Genomic DNA, 19,769 nt, shown 5'->3' with positions numbered 1-19,769 from the left:
AAAAAAAAAAAAAAAGAAACTCACCAAAACTGCATGATTACATGGAAATTGAACAACCTGCTCCTAGATGACTCCTGAGTAAATAATGAAATTACGTCAGAAATCAAGAAGTTCTTTGAAACCAATGAGAACAAAGACACAACGTACCAGAATCTCTGAGATGCAGCTAAGGCAGTGTTAAGAGGGAAATTTATACCACTAAATGCCCACACCAGAAAGCTAGAAAGATCTCAAATCAACACCTAACATCACAATTAAGAACTAGAGAGGCAAGAGCAAACTAATCCAAAAGCTAGCAGAAGACAAGAAATAACTAAGATCAGAGAAGAATTGAAGGAGACAGAGACAAGAAAAAACCCTCCAAAAAATTAATAAATCCAGGAGCTGTGTTTTTGAAAAAAAATTAACAAAATAGATAGACCACTAGCTAGATTAATAAAGATGAAAAGAGAGTAGAATCAAATAGACACAATAAAAAGTGATAAAGGGGATATCACCACTGACCTCACAGAAATACAAACTACCACCAGGTAACACCATAAACACCTCTACAGAAATAAACTAGAAAATCTAGAAGAAATGAATAAATTCCTGGACACATACACCCTCCCAAGACCAAATCAGGAAGAAGTCAAATCCCTGAATAGACCAATAACAAGTTCTGAAATTGAGGCAGTAATTAATAGCCTACCAACAACAACAACAAAAAGCCCAGGACCAGATGGAGTCACAGTTGAATTCTATCAGAAATGCAAAGAGGAGCTGGTACCACTGCTTCTGGAACTATTTCAAACAATTGAAAAGGAGGGACTCCTCCCTAACTCATTTTATGAAGCCAGCATCATCCTGATACCACAACCGGGAAGAGACACAACAAAAAAAGAAAGCTTCAGGCCAATATTCCTGATTAACATAGATGCAAAAATCCTCAATAAAATACTGGCAAAACAAATCCAGCAGCAGATCAAAAAACTTATCCACCACTATCAAGTCAGCTTCATCCCTGGCATGCAAGGCTGGTTCAACTTATGCAAATCAATAAATGTAATCCATCACATAAACAGAATCAAAGACAAAACCACATGATTATCTCAATAGATGCACAAAAGCCTTTGATAAAATTCAGCATCCCTTCATGTTAAAACTCTTAATAAACTAGGTATTGATGGAACATATCTCAAAATAGTAAGAGCTATTTATGACAAACCCACAGCCAATATCATATTGAATGGGCAAAAGCTGGAAGCATCCCCTTTGAAAACAGGTACAAGACAAGGATGCCCTCTCTTACCACTCCTATTCAACATAGTATTGGAAGTCTGGCCAGGGCAATCAGGTGAGAGAGGAAAATAAAGTGTGTTTAAATAGGAAGAGAGGAAGTCAAATTATCTCTGCTTGCAGATGACATGATTTTATATTTAGAAAACCCCATCATCTTGGCCCAAAAACTCCTTAAACTAATAAGCAAGTTCAGCAAAGTCTCAGAATACAAAATCAATGTGCAAAAATCACAGGCATTCTTTTACACCAACAATAGACAAGCAGAGAGCCAAATCATGAATTAACTCCCATTCACAATCACTATAAAGAGAATAAAATACCTAGGAATACAGCTAACAGGGGATGTGAAGGACCTCTTCAAGGAGAACTACAAACCACTGCTTAATGAAATAAGAGAGGACACAAACAAATGGAAAAACATTCCATTCTTTTGGGTAGGAAGAATCAATATTGTGAAAATGGCCATACTGCCTAGAGTAATTTATAGATTCAATGCTATACACATCAAACTACCATTGACATTCTTCACAGAATTAGAAAAAACTATTTTAAGTTTCATATGGAATCAAAGAAGACCCCATATAGCCAAGACAATCATAAGCAAAAATAACAAAGCTGGAGGCATCACTCTGCCTGACTTCAAACTATACTACAAGGCTACAGTAACCAAAATAGCATGGTACTGGCACCAAAACAGATATATAGACCAATGGAGCAGAACAGAGACCTCATAAATAACACCATACATCTAAAACCATCTAATCTTGGACAAACCCGACAAAAACAATGGGGAAAGGATTCCCTCCTTAATAAATGGTGCTGGGAAAACTGGCTAGCCATATGCAGAAAATCAAAACTGGACCCCTTTCTTACACATTATACAAAAATTAACTCAAGATGGATTAGACTTAAATGTAAAACCCCAAACCATAAAAACCCTAGAAGAAAACTAGGCAATCACCATTCCAGGACATTAGGCATGCGACGCAAAGCATTCCAGTGCACAAAATGCCACAGCAATTGCCAACAAAAGCCAAATTGACAAATGCCGGATCTAATATTAACAAAAGAGCTGCACGGCCAAAGAAACTTAGCCATCAGGAGCTGAACAGGCAACCTATGAATGGGACGAAAATTTTTGCAATTATCATCTGAAGAAGGCTCTGATATCCGAATTACAAGCGAACTTAAACAAACTGATACAAGAAAAAAACAACACCCACCAAAAAGTGGGGCAAAGGATATGAACGACGAACCTTCTCAAAAGAAGACATTTACACAGCCCAACATACATTATGCAAAAAAAATGCTCATATCACTGCATCATCAGGAGAAATGCAAAATGCAAAACTACAAATGAGGATACAATTTCATGGCCAATCAGAATGCGCTGATTATTAAATAAGTCAGGAAGACAATAGATGCTGCGGAGAGGCTGCTGGAGAAATAGGACGCTTTTACACGATTGGGTGGGGAATGTAAATTAGTTCAATATTGTGGCAAGCAATAGTGGCTAGCGTGATTCCATCAGTGTGGTGATTCCTCAAGGATCTAGAACCTGCAATATCATTTGACCCAGCAATCCCATTACTGGGTATATATCCAAAAGAATATAAATCATTCTACTATAAAGACACATGCACATGTATATTTATTGCAGCACTGTTTACAATAGCAAAGACATGGAACCAACCCAAATGCCCATCAATGATAGACTAGATAAGGAAAATGTGGTACATATACACCATGGAATACTATGCTGCCATAAAAGGGAATGAGGTAATGTCCTTTGCAGGGATACGGATGAAGCTGAAAGCCATCATCCTCAGCAAACAAACACAGGAACAGAAAACCAAACACCTCATGTTCTTACTCATAATGGGGAGTTGAACATTGAAAACAGATGGACACAGAGAGGGGAACAACACACACCAGGGCCTGTTAGGGGGTAGGGGTGCGAGGAGGAAACTTAGAGGACGGGTCCATAGGTGCGGCAACCACCATAGCACACGTATACCGTATACCTATGTAACAAACCTGTGCGTTCTGCACATGAATCTCTTTGTGTGTGTGTGTGTGTGTGTGTGTGTGTGTGTGTGTGTGTGTATGTGTGTGGTTTTTTTAAGAAGAAGTTAAAAAAACAAAACAAAACAAAAAACCAAAAACAAGCCCTCATAGATCTCCAGGGCTTGGCTGCAGAGTAAATCATCACCATCATCATCACCATCACCATCATCATCACTATCATCACGACTATGTTAGTGCTTACTGCATGCCAGGCACTATTCTGACCACTTCATATGTGTTAACTCATTTAATCCTCATAACCACCCTGTGAGGTAGCTACTGGTGTATCCCCACTTTACAAATGAGGTAACAGGGGCACAAAGATGATATGTAGTGTGTTCAAGATCACACAGAGAAAAAGTCCATCCTTTTCGGCTTGTTTATAGAGCCCTTCCATGAATGTCCTCTGCCTCCTCTCTGCTCCAATCACATGAGCCTTTCTTCTGTTTCTCAGCACTTCATCCTCTTTCCCATTTCCCTGCCTTTGTGCCTGCTGTTCCCTCTACTTGGAATGTTGTTAACCCTTCATTTACTTGGTTAACTCATACCCAACTGTCCAGACTCCATTCCCAAGCCATTATCTCTGGGAGGACTAAAAATTCTCTGGGCAGAGTTGGTCACTTCCAGCTCTGTGGTGACACCTGCCCTGTCACAGGACAGTCTCTGCTCTACTGCACAACAGATTCTGTTTATATATCTGTGTCCTCTACAGGGTGATGAGCTCCCTAAAATCAGAAAGCATCTCTCCTTTATTTCTGTTTCTTCACATTTATCAGGGGCCTGCTATACAGTAGGTCATCAAAAAATGTTTGTTGAAGGAGCCAATTAACCAGACACTCCATGAGGTCAGGGACCACACCTTTCTTTTGTGCTGCAGACCCAACCTCTAGCACAAACACATAGGAAGCTCTCAATTGATATTTGAATGGAAAAATTAATTGGATCATCATGGTTTTGTGAAATTCAACCAAGCAGAACTCTGTATTTTTCATTTCCTCATTTATAGGCAGTGGTTTCAGTAGCAGCAACTTGGGATCTCTTAATATTTAATAATTTTTTCATTCACAGTTAAGGCATGAGTGTTCTTGGTTTCTCTTTGACCTCATCTTGAAAATCTGAAAATTAAGTATCTTGAGCACAGATTAATAATAATCCATCCCTATTGAATTTTAGGGCACTCTCTCTGTAATTTAATATATTCTTATTTTTAGATTAAAGAGATATTTAGTTATCACCCATATTCATTAAGAATGAAAAATAGAGTTACATGCCATTTTATAAGTGTCAATATGTTCAGATGAGTGAGATCAAATATTTTGTAATGTAAAAATTACTTTTCACTGATTGAGACCAAAGAGGAGAAGCTGAGTAAGGAGAGTGTCCTGTGCCATGGCTGCCTTGGCCTGGAACATTTACCTGCTGGCCGGGCTTGATGGGTGACAGCGTGATGCCCTGGGTGTTGATCACAGGCAGGATCTGGTTCCCAATGACTGTGGCGATGATCTGGCCCTGGGCGTTTGTTAGGAGCTGGGGTGTGATTGGCTGCACTTGCAAGCCCTGAGTGCCGCTCGCTGCTTGGCTCGATGGCCCTGGATTAGGCATCAGTGGAATGGTCCCGATAATCTGCAAGAGACAGGCCCAAAGGTGAAGAGCTGGCTCCGTGAAGGGTCTGCGCATGCAACTGAAGACCATGCAGAGTCTGGTCTCTGTAGGATGCTCCCTGGGAGCTGACTCAGAATCTGCAAGCAGCTCTGGAGGGGGGTGCGGTGGAAGAAAGTGGCAGGGGCAGGCATCTAAAGAAGAGATAAGTACACATGAACTGAGTTCATGGGATGGAAAGGAGAAACATCTTATATAAAAATAAAATCAAGCATCTGTTAAGGTATAAACATGCAGTTTTTGCCAGGGCAGGTCTGACATCTGCTTTTTCTCAGAACCAGAGGGAGGATGGGCTTCTCACAGTACTCAAGGCCCTCTTCCACCCGGGAAGCTGCATCCCACCGCCCCTCAAACCTGGGTGGCTCCACACTCCCTGAACTAAAGGGGATCCTTTGACATTCTTTCCTCTGCTTCCTTCCCTCCACCGACATTCAGCTCCTCTCCCAAGGCTGGGGGAGGGGCTCCCTGATACTCGCAGCAGGATTGGGGCCTCACACACCCTGGTGTTTACAGTGGTGGAGAGCCTGGGCTCTCAGAGTGACAGGATTCCATTCCCAGCTGTGCCACTTGCTGGCTGTGGCACATTTGTCAAGGGACCTAAGCTTTCTGAAGGCTTGAGAGAATTGAGATTATAAACAAGTTTTTGAAACTCTTAAAGTAGAGGTGAAATGACTACTGAGGACTGAAATCAGAAAGAAAATGCCTTTGAAATGATGTGTTGTAAAGCCAGGGCCTAAAGGTGAGGGGCTTGGGGCTTCTGTGGCAGGTGGCGGGGGAGGCTCTTCTCTGTATCCAGTGGCTTCTGGCTTCAGCGAGGGATCGTGGGGACAGACTGCAGGAGGGGCCTGGCCAGATCCAATTACTGTGCCAAGGAGAAAGACACCATGAATAGAAACAGCAAATGGACAGACTGGGTGTCCACAGAATCTGGAAATAGAGACCATATTGTTAGGGACACACTGTTAGTGACAGATGTAATCTGTAAAAACCTAAAACATGATCTCTATTTCCAACTGTGGTGGCATCTCCTGAGAAGCGACATGGTACTGGCCGTGTGGATGCTTTTCTGCCTCCACATACAGTAGGATGGTTACGCAGCTCTGCTTTGCCAGTCGCCTTCAAGGGCTCTGGCTCCCAGAGGTGAAATCTGGTGACCTGACCTGGGGGCCACCAGGACACAGTAATAAGATCTCAGGAAGTGTTTTCACACATATGATTTCTCTGCATTCTGTATTCTTACAACACCTCTATGAAGTAATATTTGTCACGCCTCTGCTTACTAGACAAGACACAGGGGCACAGGGAGGCCAAGCAACTCAGCTGAGTTTCTTCACAGAAGCATTTGTAAGTGACAATCTGGGGCTACAGTCCAGGTCTGGTTGACCCCAAGCACTCGCTTTTCCATCCTTCCCCCTAGCTCCCACAACATGGAGAACCTTGGAGGGTGCCAGCTCTTAGAAAATGCACTGTGTATCTTGTCTGCAATTTCCCACTAGATGAAAGGCTGCTGGTGGGCTGGGTTTGTAAATGATACTGCTTTCTACCTGCACAATACCCCGAGCAGTGCTTTGAACATAGTTTCTCAGTAAATGTTTTTTGACTGAATGGTTTCTAGATTCAGCTGTCACTGGGACGCCTGATGCAGCTGGAACCACAGGAGAACTGCAAGACCATGCCATTCAGTGACAGATCGTGCTGGAGAAAGCCTTCTCATCCCTAGGCCATTGCTTCCACCACAAAAGCCCCTGTGGGATGACACTAATGGAGGACCTGTGCGGATATCAAGTATCAATGGCATTTGTCAATGGAGGCCGATAAAGGTCAAGTAATTACTGGGAGAGTGGTCAGCTCTCCCCTAGGGAGTGTGGCAGGGCTGCAGTCTCACTGAGCAAGCCCACAATGCCTGGCCCGCAGCATCAGCAATGAGCACGTCCCATCAGTGCGGGCAAGGTCAGGAGGCGTCCACATCAATAGATCATAGCGCATAAGTACTTTATTGATGAGTGGTCTTGCATTAAACAGCCAGGATTCAAAGGCTGGCTCCTGTGACCCCACAAGCAAGGTAAGAGAGGCCCAGGAACAGGCCTCCCATCTTCAGTCTATGTTGGATAACTCCCCTTTCCACACATGCACAATAAAAACTCAGCCACTGACCCACCCACTCTGGCCTTCCCCAGTGTCTTAGGCCTTTGCAGCCTCATTTCACCCTATCGGCCTGAGCTGAAAGCCTGTGGAAGCTGGATGCATCTACGGGGCAGGGCTGTGGGTCCTGTTTGGGGCAGGGTGTCAGTGCGATTAAGAGCCAATGGGAGCAAGTATCCTGAGAGAATGGTTCAGGGTGAGCACAGCACATGACAGTTACAGAACACACTGTGATGAAGACAGAGGCGTTCTGTCCCGGGAAGATTGACACCAGCCTGTGCTTGCCTCTGCAGTAATGAAATACTCTGCCTGCTTCCTGGATGGAAAGAAGAAGAAAGGCAAATGCAAACAAGTCATCAGCCTCTTCCTTAAGCACAACCTCACTCTTGGCTGTGTGCCACCGCATTACTAAAACACGGTGCTGCCTATGTTCCTACCCACCCTGTCCTCTCTTCTTTTCTAGGCCTGAGCATCACTTATCAAGGATAGGATAACAGTAGTGTCAGAGCCAGAGGACTCTGTAATGACCTGACTATTGCTGCCTTTAACAAAGAGAGTCTGCCTTTGAGGTGGGGGTGCAGGGTCAGGAGCAGTTCTAAAGTCAGGAAGCCTTTGGTGACACTATGCATTCTTATTTTTGTTTCTCTTTGAGGGGCATTGGGGTCACCATCTCAACATGTCAAAAACTTGGTAGTGCATTATGGGGAATTTCGTCATATTCCCGAATGTATCACAATACGTTGTTTTCAATTGGCTCCCATTCATTGAAGGGTAAAGATGGTCACACACTGTGTCATCTAAATATTCTCTGATGTGCCTGTTTTGCTTACACTGGCTCTGATTCCTCTTAGCACCGCCACAGGTTTAATCAGAACTCCTCCATGGACTTTGACTTCACAGAGGTCGTTAAGAAGGGAACCGGGGGAACTGACACGGCAAAGATCTGAGACTCTCTGTACTCATGAGAAGTTGTCCATTTCACCTGTGGAAATCATATTTTAAATTAAAGGCCTTTTGATACTCAAGGAAAGTATTTGCATCTACATATGTTTCAACTAAATCAGGAAACGAAAACGGAGGTTTGACAAGGCTGTAGGGGAATCTCTTATTTGAGAGTAAAGGTAGAAAGAGGATGCTTTTGGGACACTTGCAGTCCTAAAACTAGCTTTTGGAGTTTGACTTCCCAGCTCCCAGAAGCTAAGATTTACTGCTAGGAAAAGGATTTGCCACTGAGCACACGCACATCTAGGCTGTGACTCCTGTTCAAGCCACTCAATGTACAAGACAGATTTATGTTCTCCTGAAATGCCGAGGATTCCTGCAGAGCAGCCTAATACCTGTAGATCCTTCTCTCTGTAAACACTGTGTCAAGTGCCATGAAGGAGGCCAAAAAGATGCAACTGGGGCTGGGGAGGGGTAAACAAGACAGGTACTTTGCATGCAGAGATTCCAACAATCCAAGGGTGGAAATGATGAGCACCAAATGAATAGCAAGTACTCTCTGAGAAAAATCCCTATACCTACGTGGTGGGTATGCAAAAGACTATTGGAAATGAATGAGTTATTTCCGACGAAGAAGGGTGGGTATGGTTTGAGAGGCCTTCACAGAAGAAATGGGGGCCAAGCAGGGTCTGGAGGTTGGGTACGATTTGGGGAAGCAGAGAAACCATTCCAAATAAGACATCAGCCTAAAGGTGAGAAACATGGGGGATGGGGAGTTGGATGCAAGGGAAGGTTGAGACAGGTTAGCCTGGGAGGGTCAAATTTCATCCAGCCAAGGGGTTCTGATGAGTGAGTTTTGACAGGAGTGTAGGGGAGTGCTGAAATGGGGCTATTCCGTGTGAATGTCACTGTCTCGACAGAACGGACTCAAGTGGTGAGGGACTACAGATCTGGAAATCAGTTGTAGACCTAGGATGCTGCTGTAGTGTTCAAGTGTGAAGCAAAATGCCTCAATAACTCTTTGGCATAGGATTTGCTTGATTCACTAACTTCTGCTTTAATTCAAAAAGCATGGCTTACTCTCTGCCTAGGTTGCAACATTAGAAAATTTGCAGTTAAGTTATTGCCCTGTAAATCTCATAGCAAATAGCTGAGGCATTATTTGCAATGATCCTCTATGTCTTTGCCCCAGTTCTCCACCAGTGATGATTCATCCCTGAAAAATGCTTTAACCAGGCCAAAGCCCATACTAGTATTGTAATAATAATTTGTGACCTAAAAGAGTCTGGCTTCTCTGAAACAGGACTTACTTGGTTGTTGCTGGGAATGTCCATCTATCTCTTTCCTTAAATGAGTTAAGAGCATAAATCACAAAAGAGGAATAAAGTTCATATTGTAAGAGCAACTTAAAAAAATCATTCAAATAGTAGTGTTTGCTAGCACACGTATTTAAAAGATCCCCATTTCCCTAAGAACTTGAGTGGCTTACGCCCAAATGTGACTATCACTAATTCAGCAGCTATTACAACTTAAGCCATAATGAAGATTAGCTTGCAATTGTAGCCAACTCCAGCAATTCAGGGTTCTGAAGCCCCTTTTGAGTCATGAGGTTATCATTACACTGCCCTCATGTGCCTCAGTCTAGTTGAGGTAGTCAATAGAGATGAATCATGACTGATGGTGGGTAAAGTGTCCTGAATGTATTCACTGCTGACGGGTGCATGTCATCAGCAGCAGTCTGAGAGTTCTGTCACAGAAGCCCAGGGCATTCAGATAAGTCATCTGAAAGGCCACATGTTGTTATAGCCAATGATAATGCTGTTAAACTCTGTGATGGAGAATGTGATTGCAGATGTCAAATTGGCAAGTAATTTTGTTGCCCATATATGTAAGAAAAGGAGACCCATCAATGCTGTAAATCGGTAATTTCCTCAGGTCTTTCAATCCATCAGCAGAGAAAATTCTTTCCCAAATATTTGTGCAATCTCAGCACATTTTGGTCAAGAGATTTTTGTTAACACTAGCATCATCCTGTCCATTCTTGAACAAGAGCTTATAACGTTTGAGAGCCAGGGAGATGGTGGTGAGTGATCACCAAACAGAAGCAGCCCATCAATCTTCTCCTTTCTTTCTGGTCTGGCCACAACTATTCTTTCTCTTCCTCCAAGTAATGATTTTGTCCTCCTTATACAGCATATTCATTCTAGGCTCACTGTACTCCCAAAGTTAGGGTTAAACTCTCTTAGAATTATTTTGGCAACTCTGATTAGGATGTTGGCTCTGGAAAGGTAGGAGAATACTATTATTTCTCAAACAAAATGAATTTTTCCAAGACGCAAACTCGTGCCCTCTTGCATTTGGCTATGTCCAAGACGGAGAACAAGAGAAGCATGAATGTAGAGAGAGGCTTTAGCAGAGAATTTAAATCAGAGAATGTAAAGGCATAAAGACAAGCAGATGAAGGCATCTAATCAGAGGAAGACACTAGCCAAGGGCAAATGGGTTTAATCTTGCAGGAAATGCCAATCCTCTAGCCATGGCTTTCTGGAGCTCTGGAGGTTCCAGGGTTTGGGAAGAAACAGTTTCTTCCTTCCCATGACTGTTTGACAATGTCTGGGATGGGCATGGGAATAGGAATGGCAGTGTGTTCCAAGATGGTATCACTACAATCCAGGATACGAGACAAATTAGCTTAGACCAACCTGCAAGAAATGGATGACACATATTTGTTTAATGAGCAACTGTGAGAAAGGATTTTTGAAGGTATACACTTTAATGCTTTTATTAGGGGTATCAATAGGTACTCTACCCCTGGGAATACCCACCTACTTGATACTTTTCCTTGTCAGTCAGAATTAGAATCCTTGCTTGGTGCTCTACTATTTGGTTTCAACTTTAGAAACACACTCACAGACAAGAGTAAAGAACTGAAGGTGTCAAGATCTTTAAAATGACACTTTCTGTCACACTAAGAAAGGAATAATTTGCATGAAAACCGATGTTATTTAAACAGCAATAACAACAATAAAAACAATCCTCTCCCCTAAAAGCTTCTCAAAAGCCATTAAAGTTAATTCTCCTTAATAGAGTTTAAGATGTATACCAAAGAAAAAAAGAATTCCCCACTGGCTGGGTTTCAGCCCAGGCTTTGCCACTAACTGGTAGGAGATCAATAGTGAATTACTTTACCTCTTAAGATCTCAGTCTACTCACCTGTAAAATAGGAATAGTAATGTCCACTTCATAAGGTTACTGTGAGAACTAAGATAATCTATGCAAAGCACTCAGCACTGTGGTTTACCAGCCAAATAACTGTTCAATAATAAATGGTCCTTCGTAGTTTAATTTTGTTTACATGCTTGTGTGGTAACTCCTGGGCATTTACACTAAATTGCAAAAGCTCTTTTGAATTCTTCTGAATGTTGTATTTTTTATCATGGAAATTATTTACCATGATGAAGATGATAGCTTATTAAGAAATGTAATTTGATCTTCCCTGTTTTATAATAGAATGCTACGTTGGAAGTTTCCATGGGGGCACCAAGACCCAATTGGTGCTGCATTCCAGTGGAGGGACTAGAGTATGTGCTGGACTTATAGAGGAGGTTAATGAAAACCAATTAGACAGTTCCAGAACTCAGACCTTGACAATGAGGACAGACACAGAGAATTTTTGAAAATCTGTGTCTTCCTCACTTCCAGAGGTGGAGCATGGGGAGCTTTCTCCTTACCTCAAGGACAATAAAAGTGGTCGAATAAATATTGTGCTCTCAAATTTGGGGGAAATATTCTTGAGTAATGAAAAGGTGAGAGGCTATGGCTTTTGAGCTGAGGAGGGAGGAGAGAGAAAAAGGGAGGATGAGAGAGAGAGAAGAGAGAGAAGAAGAAGAAGAGGGAGGAAGAGAAGAGGCAGGGAGAGACAAAGAGAGTGAGAAAGATCACTCACCACCTGCCATTGACACTAGCTACTCTCCCATGACAGCAGGAGTAAGGATGTGTGAGTGTTTCTCTGGGCTCAATATTATGGGTCTGAACCATTTAAAATCCTGTCCCAGAGGACCCCTCGGGGAATGGACACTGGACAACACCAGAGAGGGCTTTGAAGAGTGGATCTGGAGAAAACCAAGCTCCGAGCAGGAAGTGGGCACCTGGAAGAAAACACAGTGCTCATAACAATGTGCCACTGCAAAGTCCCAGCTGGGCCTCAAAAGAACGCATGAAAGTGCCCCCAAGAGTTGGCCTGAGCCATTGGCTGGTCCAGAGAGCAGGAAACCTTCTGCCATTCTCATCCGCTCATGTCTCCTTTCCTCACCTCAACCTGACTAGTTGAGGGCATCACGAGCAAGCTGGAGCAGGATGGGAACCATTCCAACAGGGAGAGCAGGAGGGGCCGGCTACCCTTTTCCACAGCAGCAAGCAGCAGGAAGGAGGTCCCAGTTGGGGCTGCTAATGGTGTTTTAAATTAGAGTTGCAGTTGGGACCATTGTCAGGTAACTGGGCATCTTATTTGCAATTAAAGTGGCCATACAAGATTGTGTTACCTGAGATGCCCAGAGAAGTCAAGAAGCAAGAAACCGCTGAGCTCTTGTTCCAGGGAAGAGGAACATCACCACTGAGAAGGCTGAAAGGGGCTGCCTTGCTCTCAAATATTAAGGTCAATAACACACAGGGAAGACATTTTATGAGTCATAACGAACATCAGAACTTTATCAACTAAGTGCTTGAAAAACAGAGGAGAAATGAAGGCAAGAAAGAGACAAGGAAAAAGAGAGGAGAGAATTTAAGAAGCTAGCAGAGGTACAGCATTTTAAACTGTGAGCAGAATATATTTTCCCATAAACTATGAATTCGGTTTATTTCTGAGAGGTAGCAGCTGCTATTTATAATAGTGATTGTTGAAGTTTCAGCTGACTTAAACATATATACTATTCAAATGCATTAGTTGCTGACATTCCTCTGAAGATTTTGAAACCTTAAACTTATAACAGGAACAGTCAATGCCTACCAACAGGGACAATAGTTACGATATCTCAAAAAAGGTCAGAAGAGTCAGGAGAAGTTTTGACATGGTCATTGACAGTTACTTTAGCAAGGTTGTTCCCATTAGTAACCAGAAATATTTACAAGTTGTGCTTGAACAGTCTTTTTTCATGTAGTTATTGGGGAAGAAGAAATCTAGTATGTCTGCCTGTGTTTTCCAATTACAAATGATGAAGCAGGGAGAAGAGATTCTATTAGATCTTAATGACATAAAACAGGATGAATAATGTCAATTCCAAAGGTGCTTTATGGGAATAATTTGCGTATAGAGTGTGGCCTGAACCCTAGTTATGCAGCCCATGAGCAGCAAACCTCGCAGAAGAAAGTCCACATTTCAGGGAACTGACAGGTCTCCCAGGTAGGAGTCAACTTAATGGATATTCTTGAGTCAACTCAATGATCATTCTTATTGGACTTGAATATTTCTCGGGTCCTTTGGCAAAATAAAGTTAGCAGCCTCGGCCCCATTCTGAACAGTTGACAGTTCCTACTACAATAATACTACAACTGAATCTGGCACACTCCACACTCTGGAGGCAGGTGTTGTGTTTTTGTGTGTGTGTGTGTTTGTTTTTCCTTAAATTTTTAATTTTAAGATGCAGCATAATATCTGGGGTTACATATTTTACTGTAATTATGAGATTTGCCATGTTCTCTTTTATCTGGGTTTCCACTAGAGCTTTAGGAAACATTGATAGAAAAAGGATTCGATCCTGAATATAATCAAAAGAGTAAATCAAATTTAGACAAGATTATATTACATTGAGATGAGAATTAAGTATGGAGTCATTGTAACCACCTTCGTGGTCTATTCCTGGAGTGATTGGTGGACAGCAATCAGTGTCTAGGAAATGTATCCTTTTTTTGAACACAGTATAGGTGCCTGCCATGAACACATGTTTTAAAATTATATCTGCATTATATATAGGCATAATGAAAAGCATACTGGAAAGTTCTGGATTACTTAAGGCTAATTGATTTCTCTACGGTACTTTTTTCCTTCTACTGCTCTGAATACTTTTTACTCAACTAGAAAGTAGGACGATGAAAACAGGAGATGGGCGAGTCAATTATGCAAAATGTTATCTCCAGCTATTGTCAAGGTTGAGCTGGGCATTGCTATGGACTGAGGATTTATGTTCCCCCAAACTTCACATGTTGAAACCTCAAGTCCAGTGTAATAGTATTTGAAGTGAGGCCTTTGGAAAGTGATTAGGTCAACTGGGATTAGTGTCCATATAAAAGAGACCCCAGAGAGTTCCCTGGACCCTTCCACTATGTAAGGACGTAGCAAGAAGATAGCTGTTTGTGACCAGGAAGCGGGTCCTCACTGAACACTGAATCTGCTGGCACTGTGATCTTGAATTTCTCAGCCTCTACAACTATGAAAAATATATTTCTGTTGTTTAGAAGTCATCCAGTCTACCATATTCTGTTATAGCAGCCAGAAGAGACCAAGACAGACATGATGTTGGAATCAATGTTGACTGGCCTCCTCTGTGACTAAGGGGAAATACTTAGGGATACAAAGTAGTTCTCCCAGAAAGGGCCAGATAAGCAAGATGCTCAGCATTATGTGCAATTCTTTTTGGGCAAGGGAAGTGGAATTTGCAGGCGTCTTTTTGGAAATGGACAGAGAACTTGCCATTTTGTTTCGTGCCTGTCTTCTCCTGGGAAATGTATTGCTTATGGTTAACATATACTCGAAGTTTTAAGTATATAAGCGTGGTTATGTTTGTACAAATATTAACAATTACATATTGAACGTATGTCAATATAGACAGTGGCAGCCTTTTCAGTGGCAGAACCCCTCTGCTTTATTCTGTGATGGCTTCAAAACTAAGAGGTGGTTTTATTCATGCATTTGCTCATGTACAAATTCATCACTCACTCACTCACTCACTCACTCACTCACTCACTCAGCAAATCCTTTCTGAGGGCCTCCTGTGTGCCTGGCATGGGGGCAGGGCATACCACATTGTACTAGTTCCCACTATAGAAGACCAGGATGCTACCCAGCCATCTGAATTTGTGTAAACCCTCTGTTTTGGATCAGTAGGAGTATTCTGTAAATCCTCTCTTATGGCACTAGCAACCCACCAATGAGAAGAAAACCTACGCTCCTTGTAGGCAGGGCAGTCAAGATGGCAGCAATTTACATAAAACTGAAACCTGCACTGTTGACAAGAGTTCAGTATGTTCTTTTCTCCTCCTGGAAACTGCTGCAACTGTCAATGACTTCAGGTGATCTCCCAAAGTTTCTCCTTTTGAAGACCAATTACATGCTCAGATGTGTTTGTTGCTGGACAACTGAGTTCACCCTTCCTTGAAATATGACCTTATTCTCTCTGTGGATTGAAATGTCTATTCGTTTTTATTCCAATTAGAATTCTACAGATATGAAAATTAAAATATATCCATAGATGGGAACTTTTTGGGAGTGTGATGGTGCTGCACCATTGTTGATGGCACTGTCAGGCAGTATTCTAGATCCTGAGAGTCCGAGAAACATCTGACTATTCTAAATTTTATTTTAAAGCCACTCTGTAGGAAGGAACATGACCAAAATGCCTGGGTAAGTCAGGTAACAATCTGGACTGAGTTACTTTATTGAGGGGGAGGGTAGGTGGGAAGTAGATCTATTGGGACTTCTGGTCTCTAAGGACATAAATTGAAGCTGCTGGTTTCTCACTGGAGAGTAGACATGGCAGGCACAGGGTGGAAAATGACCTCAACTTTGCATAGCACAATGCTCCTCCCAGTGGCCACAGCATAGTCATCACCTCTGCACATCTTGAGTCCATCACAAGGATCCTATGAATTTCTTACTTGTAAACAATGGCACAGCTCCATCACACTCCCAAAAAGTTCCCACCTATGGATATATTTTAATTTTCCTATCTGTAGAATTCTAGTTTGAATAAAAGTGAATGGACATTTCCACCCGCAGTTATTTATAACAAGGGCACCTGTGATATCGCATAAAAATGAATTCCTTCAAGCCATTGTGGACTTGGTTTCCATTTCTATCATCTTACATTAGTTATTCTTTTTTCCTCACTTATTTATTTGAATATTACTTATTCAGTGGGAGGAAATGAAAATATTTGTAAATATGATCTAATGTTTCAATTTCCAGTTCTTCTTAGTGGTTTAACATTTTGACTGTATATTTCCACTAGAAAGTTTAAAATGTTCCAGGTACTAGAAAACAAAGACAAATTTTATGGATAAACTGGAAACATTTCTTTTCATCATTCTTTCCTTTTCCCCCCAGTGACTACAAATTAAACTATGGTTTCTTTTCATTTTCTTAGTAGCTGCCAACACTGTCAAATTGCTAAAACATTTTTTTCCCCCTTAAAAGAGAAGCACAACTGTGGTGAAGCCATCATTTTGCAGAAAGACCAACTTCATGAGCCTTTATATGGCTTTGCCTAAAACTTTAAGTTTTAATACCAGCAAAAATACCTAGAATTTGCAGAAGTATTTCTGCTTCTGCCTGTTGATGCCAGATTAAGTGACTAAATCATATTAAAGTTATTTATTGCTTGGGAGAACACCTGTTAGTGTCACTCAGCTTTGGTCCTTAGAAGCTTTAGGAAACATTCCTAAATCAACCACTGGACCTATGAACTGTTTATATTATTTTTCTTCCCAAATGAGAAAAGAAAGAGCTACAGCAGTGGTAGCAAACAAACAAACAAACAAACAACAACAAAACCCTAAATTTGGACCAGTGATCTCCAATATTCCAAGTTTTTTGAAGCAATAGAAATTGGTGAAGAAAATGTTTGGCAATTGCTTAAGAAAATACTGTACATATTTAGCATCCCTTTGTACTTTGTTTATACTCAGTAAGCACATACAAGCTGTAAAGCTGAATTTAAATTAGGATAAACAACAAAACAAGCCTCTAAGAAAATAAGAGGGTGGGGAATGAAGCCATGCCAAGTGCCACTAAAGATGCATCTATTTATCACCACCCAGTTTCATGAGTCCAAGATGATTCATATGCTTTTTGTGAAGAGAATATCCACTGTTGTGGCAAAATTAAATGTATTTTGATAGTTGCATGTAATATTTATCTATCTATTCAATCAGAAAAAAGTTGTCTTCACCACTCAAACATATATTACTTTTTCAATTTTCTGTTAGTAATGTTTTTTTTAATGTTCTTTAGGGTGAGACCACAGAATTTCTCATTTCTCACGACAAAGACCATAACTCATTAGAATTATGCTGATGAGTTTTTCTCATAAAATTGCATCCCCATTTTCATAGGTGGCCAATCTGCAACCTTATCCCTAATGATTAGCCAGTTTTTGATAGATGTATGCAAAGAGGGCTGGATATACTCTTCCAATTGTAGTTTCTCATAGTTTTCTAATTCCTACTTTAAATGTTCCTCAGAAAAAGAGTATTTGGAAGGCACTTCAAATTTGGTCCTGGTGAAATATGATTTATTATTGCTAATAAACCAATCAATAAATGTAATGATTTTCTGACTGTCCTGTTTTAAGCTCAATAATTTATAATTCATGCTGATAGCATGAATTTTGGCATTTTTAATTTCAAAAGTTATTTTTGAAGTACAGACTTGTCAGGAATATGTCTCACAGCCTTGCCAGATGATATCATTCACAGACTAGTCATATATATTATTAAGTAATGGAAAAGCTGGAATAGTGATACTTTCATCAAAGAACCACTGAGATGTTTAGCTACAAAGCCAAAAATAATCTATTTAACTTCGCTAAAAAAATTGGAGCATTTTAAGCAATGTTTGTAGTATCATATTTGGTTTCTGAGAAGGGTAAGTTTTTAGTACTTTCTGATTCATCTAGGTTCTGGATTTCAGGAACCAGTCTAGATATGCAGAACCACAGATACCATTCTCATTTCTACTGCCTTATCTCCATGTAAGCCTAGAGGGGCAGAAACTCTACTTTTCAAATATTTATAAATGTGTATGATTTTATAGTCTCAGAAATCGAATTCTCAAAGTCTGGAGTGCACACTATGTCATTTCCTTTTGTATTCATTTAAGGAATTTGTGTATCACCTTTTAAACATAAACATTCTTTCAATAATGTTACCCTTTGTATTAAAAATCCTAAATAGTTCTTTTATAACCCAATAATACTGAGAAGATCCTCATATTAAGAAGGCTTCCATTTTAAACTTGCAAGAAAATCTTCAAATTCTATGTGAATTTAAAACAGATTTTTGTTTTTGCCCATGTTATTTACCCCTTCCTTTTGGCTATCTAGGATAGCTTGCTGATGTTACTTGCAGATTTACCGAAGGCAGATGGGAATGTTTTCATTCTAGACCATCAGAGGAAATCAACAGTTGTTAAACGACCCTAGCAGGTAATATCTCTGTGGCCCCTGTCTTTTGATTAAATAAAGTACAACATTTTGTTATGGAGAAAAGTGAATGCTATTATGTCTAGCAGCCATCTAATCATGTCATAGAAGCGAGCTAGACATCACCTAGCCTGTTGCTGCTGCTGCTAATCTGATGAAAACAAGATTGTTCAGCTTACCCGGTCACTAACGGTGTGGGCAGTTGACTCAAAAATCATCAAACTGGTCTTCTCTGCTTGCTGGCGGGACCATGGATTTCAAGACAGATGTGAGTGCCAAGGATTTAACATCTTTTGTTACTTTTACTTTTTACAACAACCCCAAAATGTTAGCTGTTAAAACAATTGAAGTAAGTCAACTAAATTAACAATTGCCATTTTCATCAGCTAGAGTAATGCTGGATGACCCACTTAAAAGCACATCCACATAAAACTTCTCATATTAAACAGACCCTACTTTAGGCCAGGTGCAGTGGCTCACTCCTGTAACCCCAGCACTTTGAGAGGCTGAGGTGGGTGGATCACTTGAGGTCAGGAGTTCGAGACCAGCCTAGCCAACATGGTGAAATCTCATCTCTACTAAAATATACAAAATTAGTGGGCCGTGGTGGTGGGTGCCTGTAATCCTAGCTACTCGGGAGACTGAGGCAGGAGAATTGCTTGAACCCAGGAGGCAGAGGTTGCAGTGAGCAGAGATGGCAGCACTGCACTCCAATCTGGGCGACAGAGTGAGATTCAGTCTCAAAAAACAAACAAAAAACCCAAACGGACTCGACTTTAGATCAGCCACCCTAAGTGGTTAAAATATATAAATAGATATATATTTATGAAATGACTACTATATGGCAGGCACTCTATTAGGCACTTACACATATTATGCTGAAAGCAGCTTTGCTTCAGAGGAAAGTTGGGCTTCAAAGCAGCCAGATCTGGGCTCAAGTCCAGGCTCTATCATTGACTATATGGCTCTGGAAAGTGGGTTAACTTTTCTTTCTTTCTTTTCTTTTTTTGAGATGGAGTCTTGCTCTGTCACCCAGGCTGGAGTGCAATGATGTGATCTCAGCTCACTGCAACCTCCGCCCCCTGGGTTCAAGCGATTCTCTTGCCTCAGCCTCCCAAGTAGCTGGGACTACAGGTGCCTGCCACTACACCTGGCTAATTTTGGTGTTTTTAGTAGAGACAGCGTTTCACCATGTTGGCCAGGCTGGTCTCGAACTCCTGACCTGAAGTAATCTGCCTGCCTCCGCCTCTCAAAATGCTGGGATTA

At 41.3% G+C, this 19,769-nt stretch overlaps 1 protein-coding gene across 2 annotated transcripts in view; it reads right to left on the bottom strand.

The window, feature by feature from the left end:
• The window catches only part of POU6F2 (POU class 6 homeobox 2), a 500,263-nt gene that overhangs the window by 27,282 nt on the left and 453,212 nt on the right, over positions 1 to 19,769 (bottom strand). For both annotated transcript variants that reach the window (XM_017867376.1, XM_017867377.1), the window contains exon 8: positions 4,765 to 4,971. In XM_017867376.1, the coding sequence (XP_017722865.1) occupies positions 4,765 to 4,971 (207 nt within the window). The remainder of the gene's footprint in view (positions 1 to 4,764; positions 4,972 to 19,769) is intronic.

The sequence above is a fragment of the Rhinopithecus bieti genome, unplaced genomic scaffold (genome assembly GCF_001698545.2).
Source record: "Rhinopithecus bieti isolate Rb0 unplaced genomic scaffold, ASM169854v2 scaffold_2439, whole genome shotgun sequence".
Taxonomy (NCBI): Eukaryota; Metazoa; Chordata; class Mammalia; order Primates; family Cercopithecidae; genus Rhinopithecus; species Rhinopithecus bieti.
The sequence above is the reverse complement of the archived record's forward strand: the minus strand, read 5'-3'. Positions and strand labels throughout refer to the sequence as shown.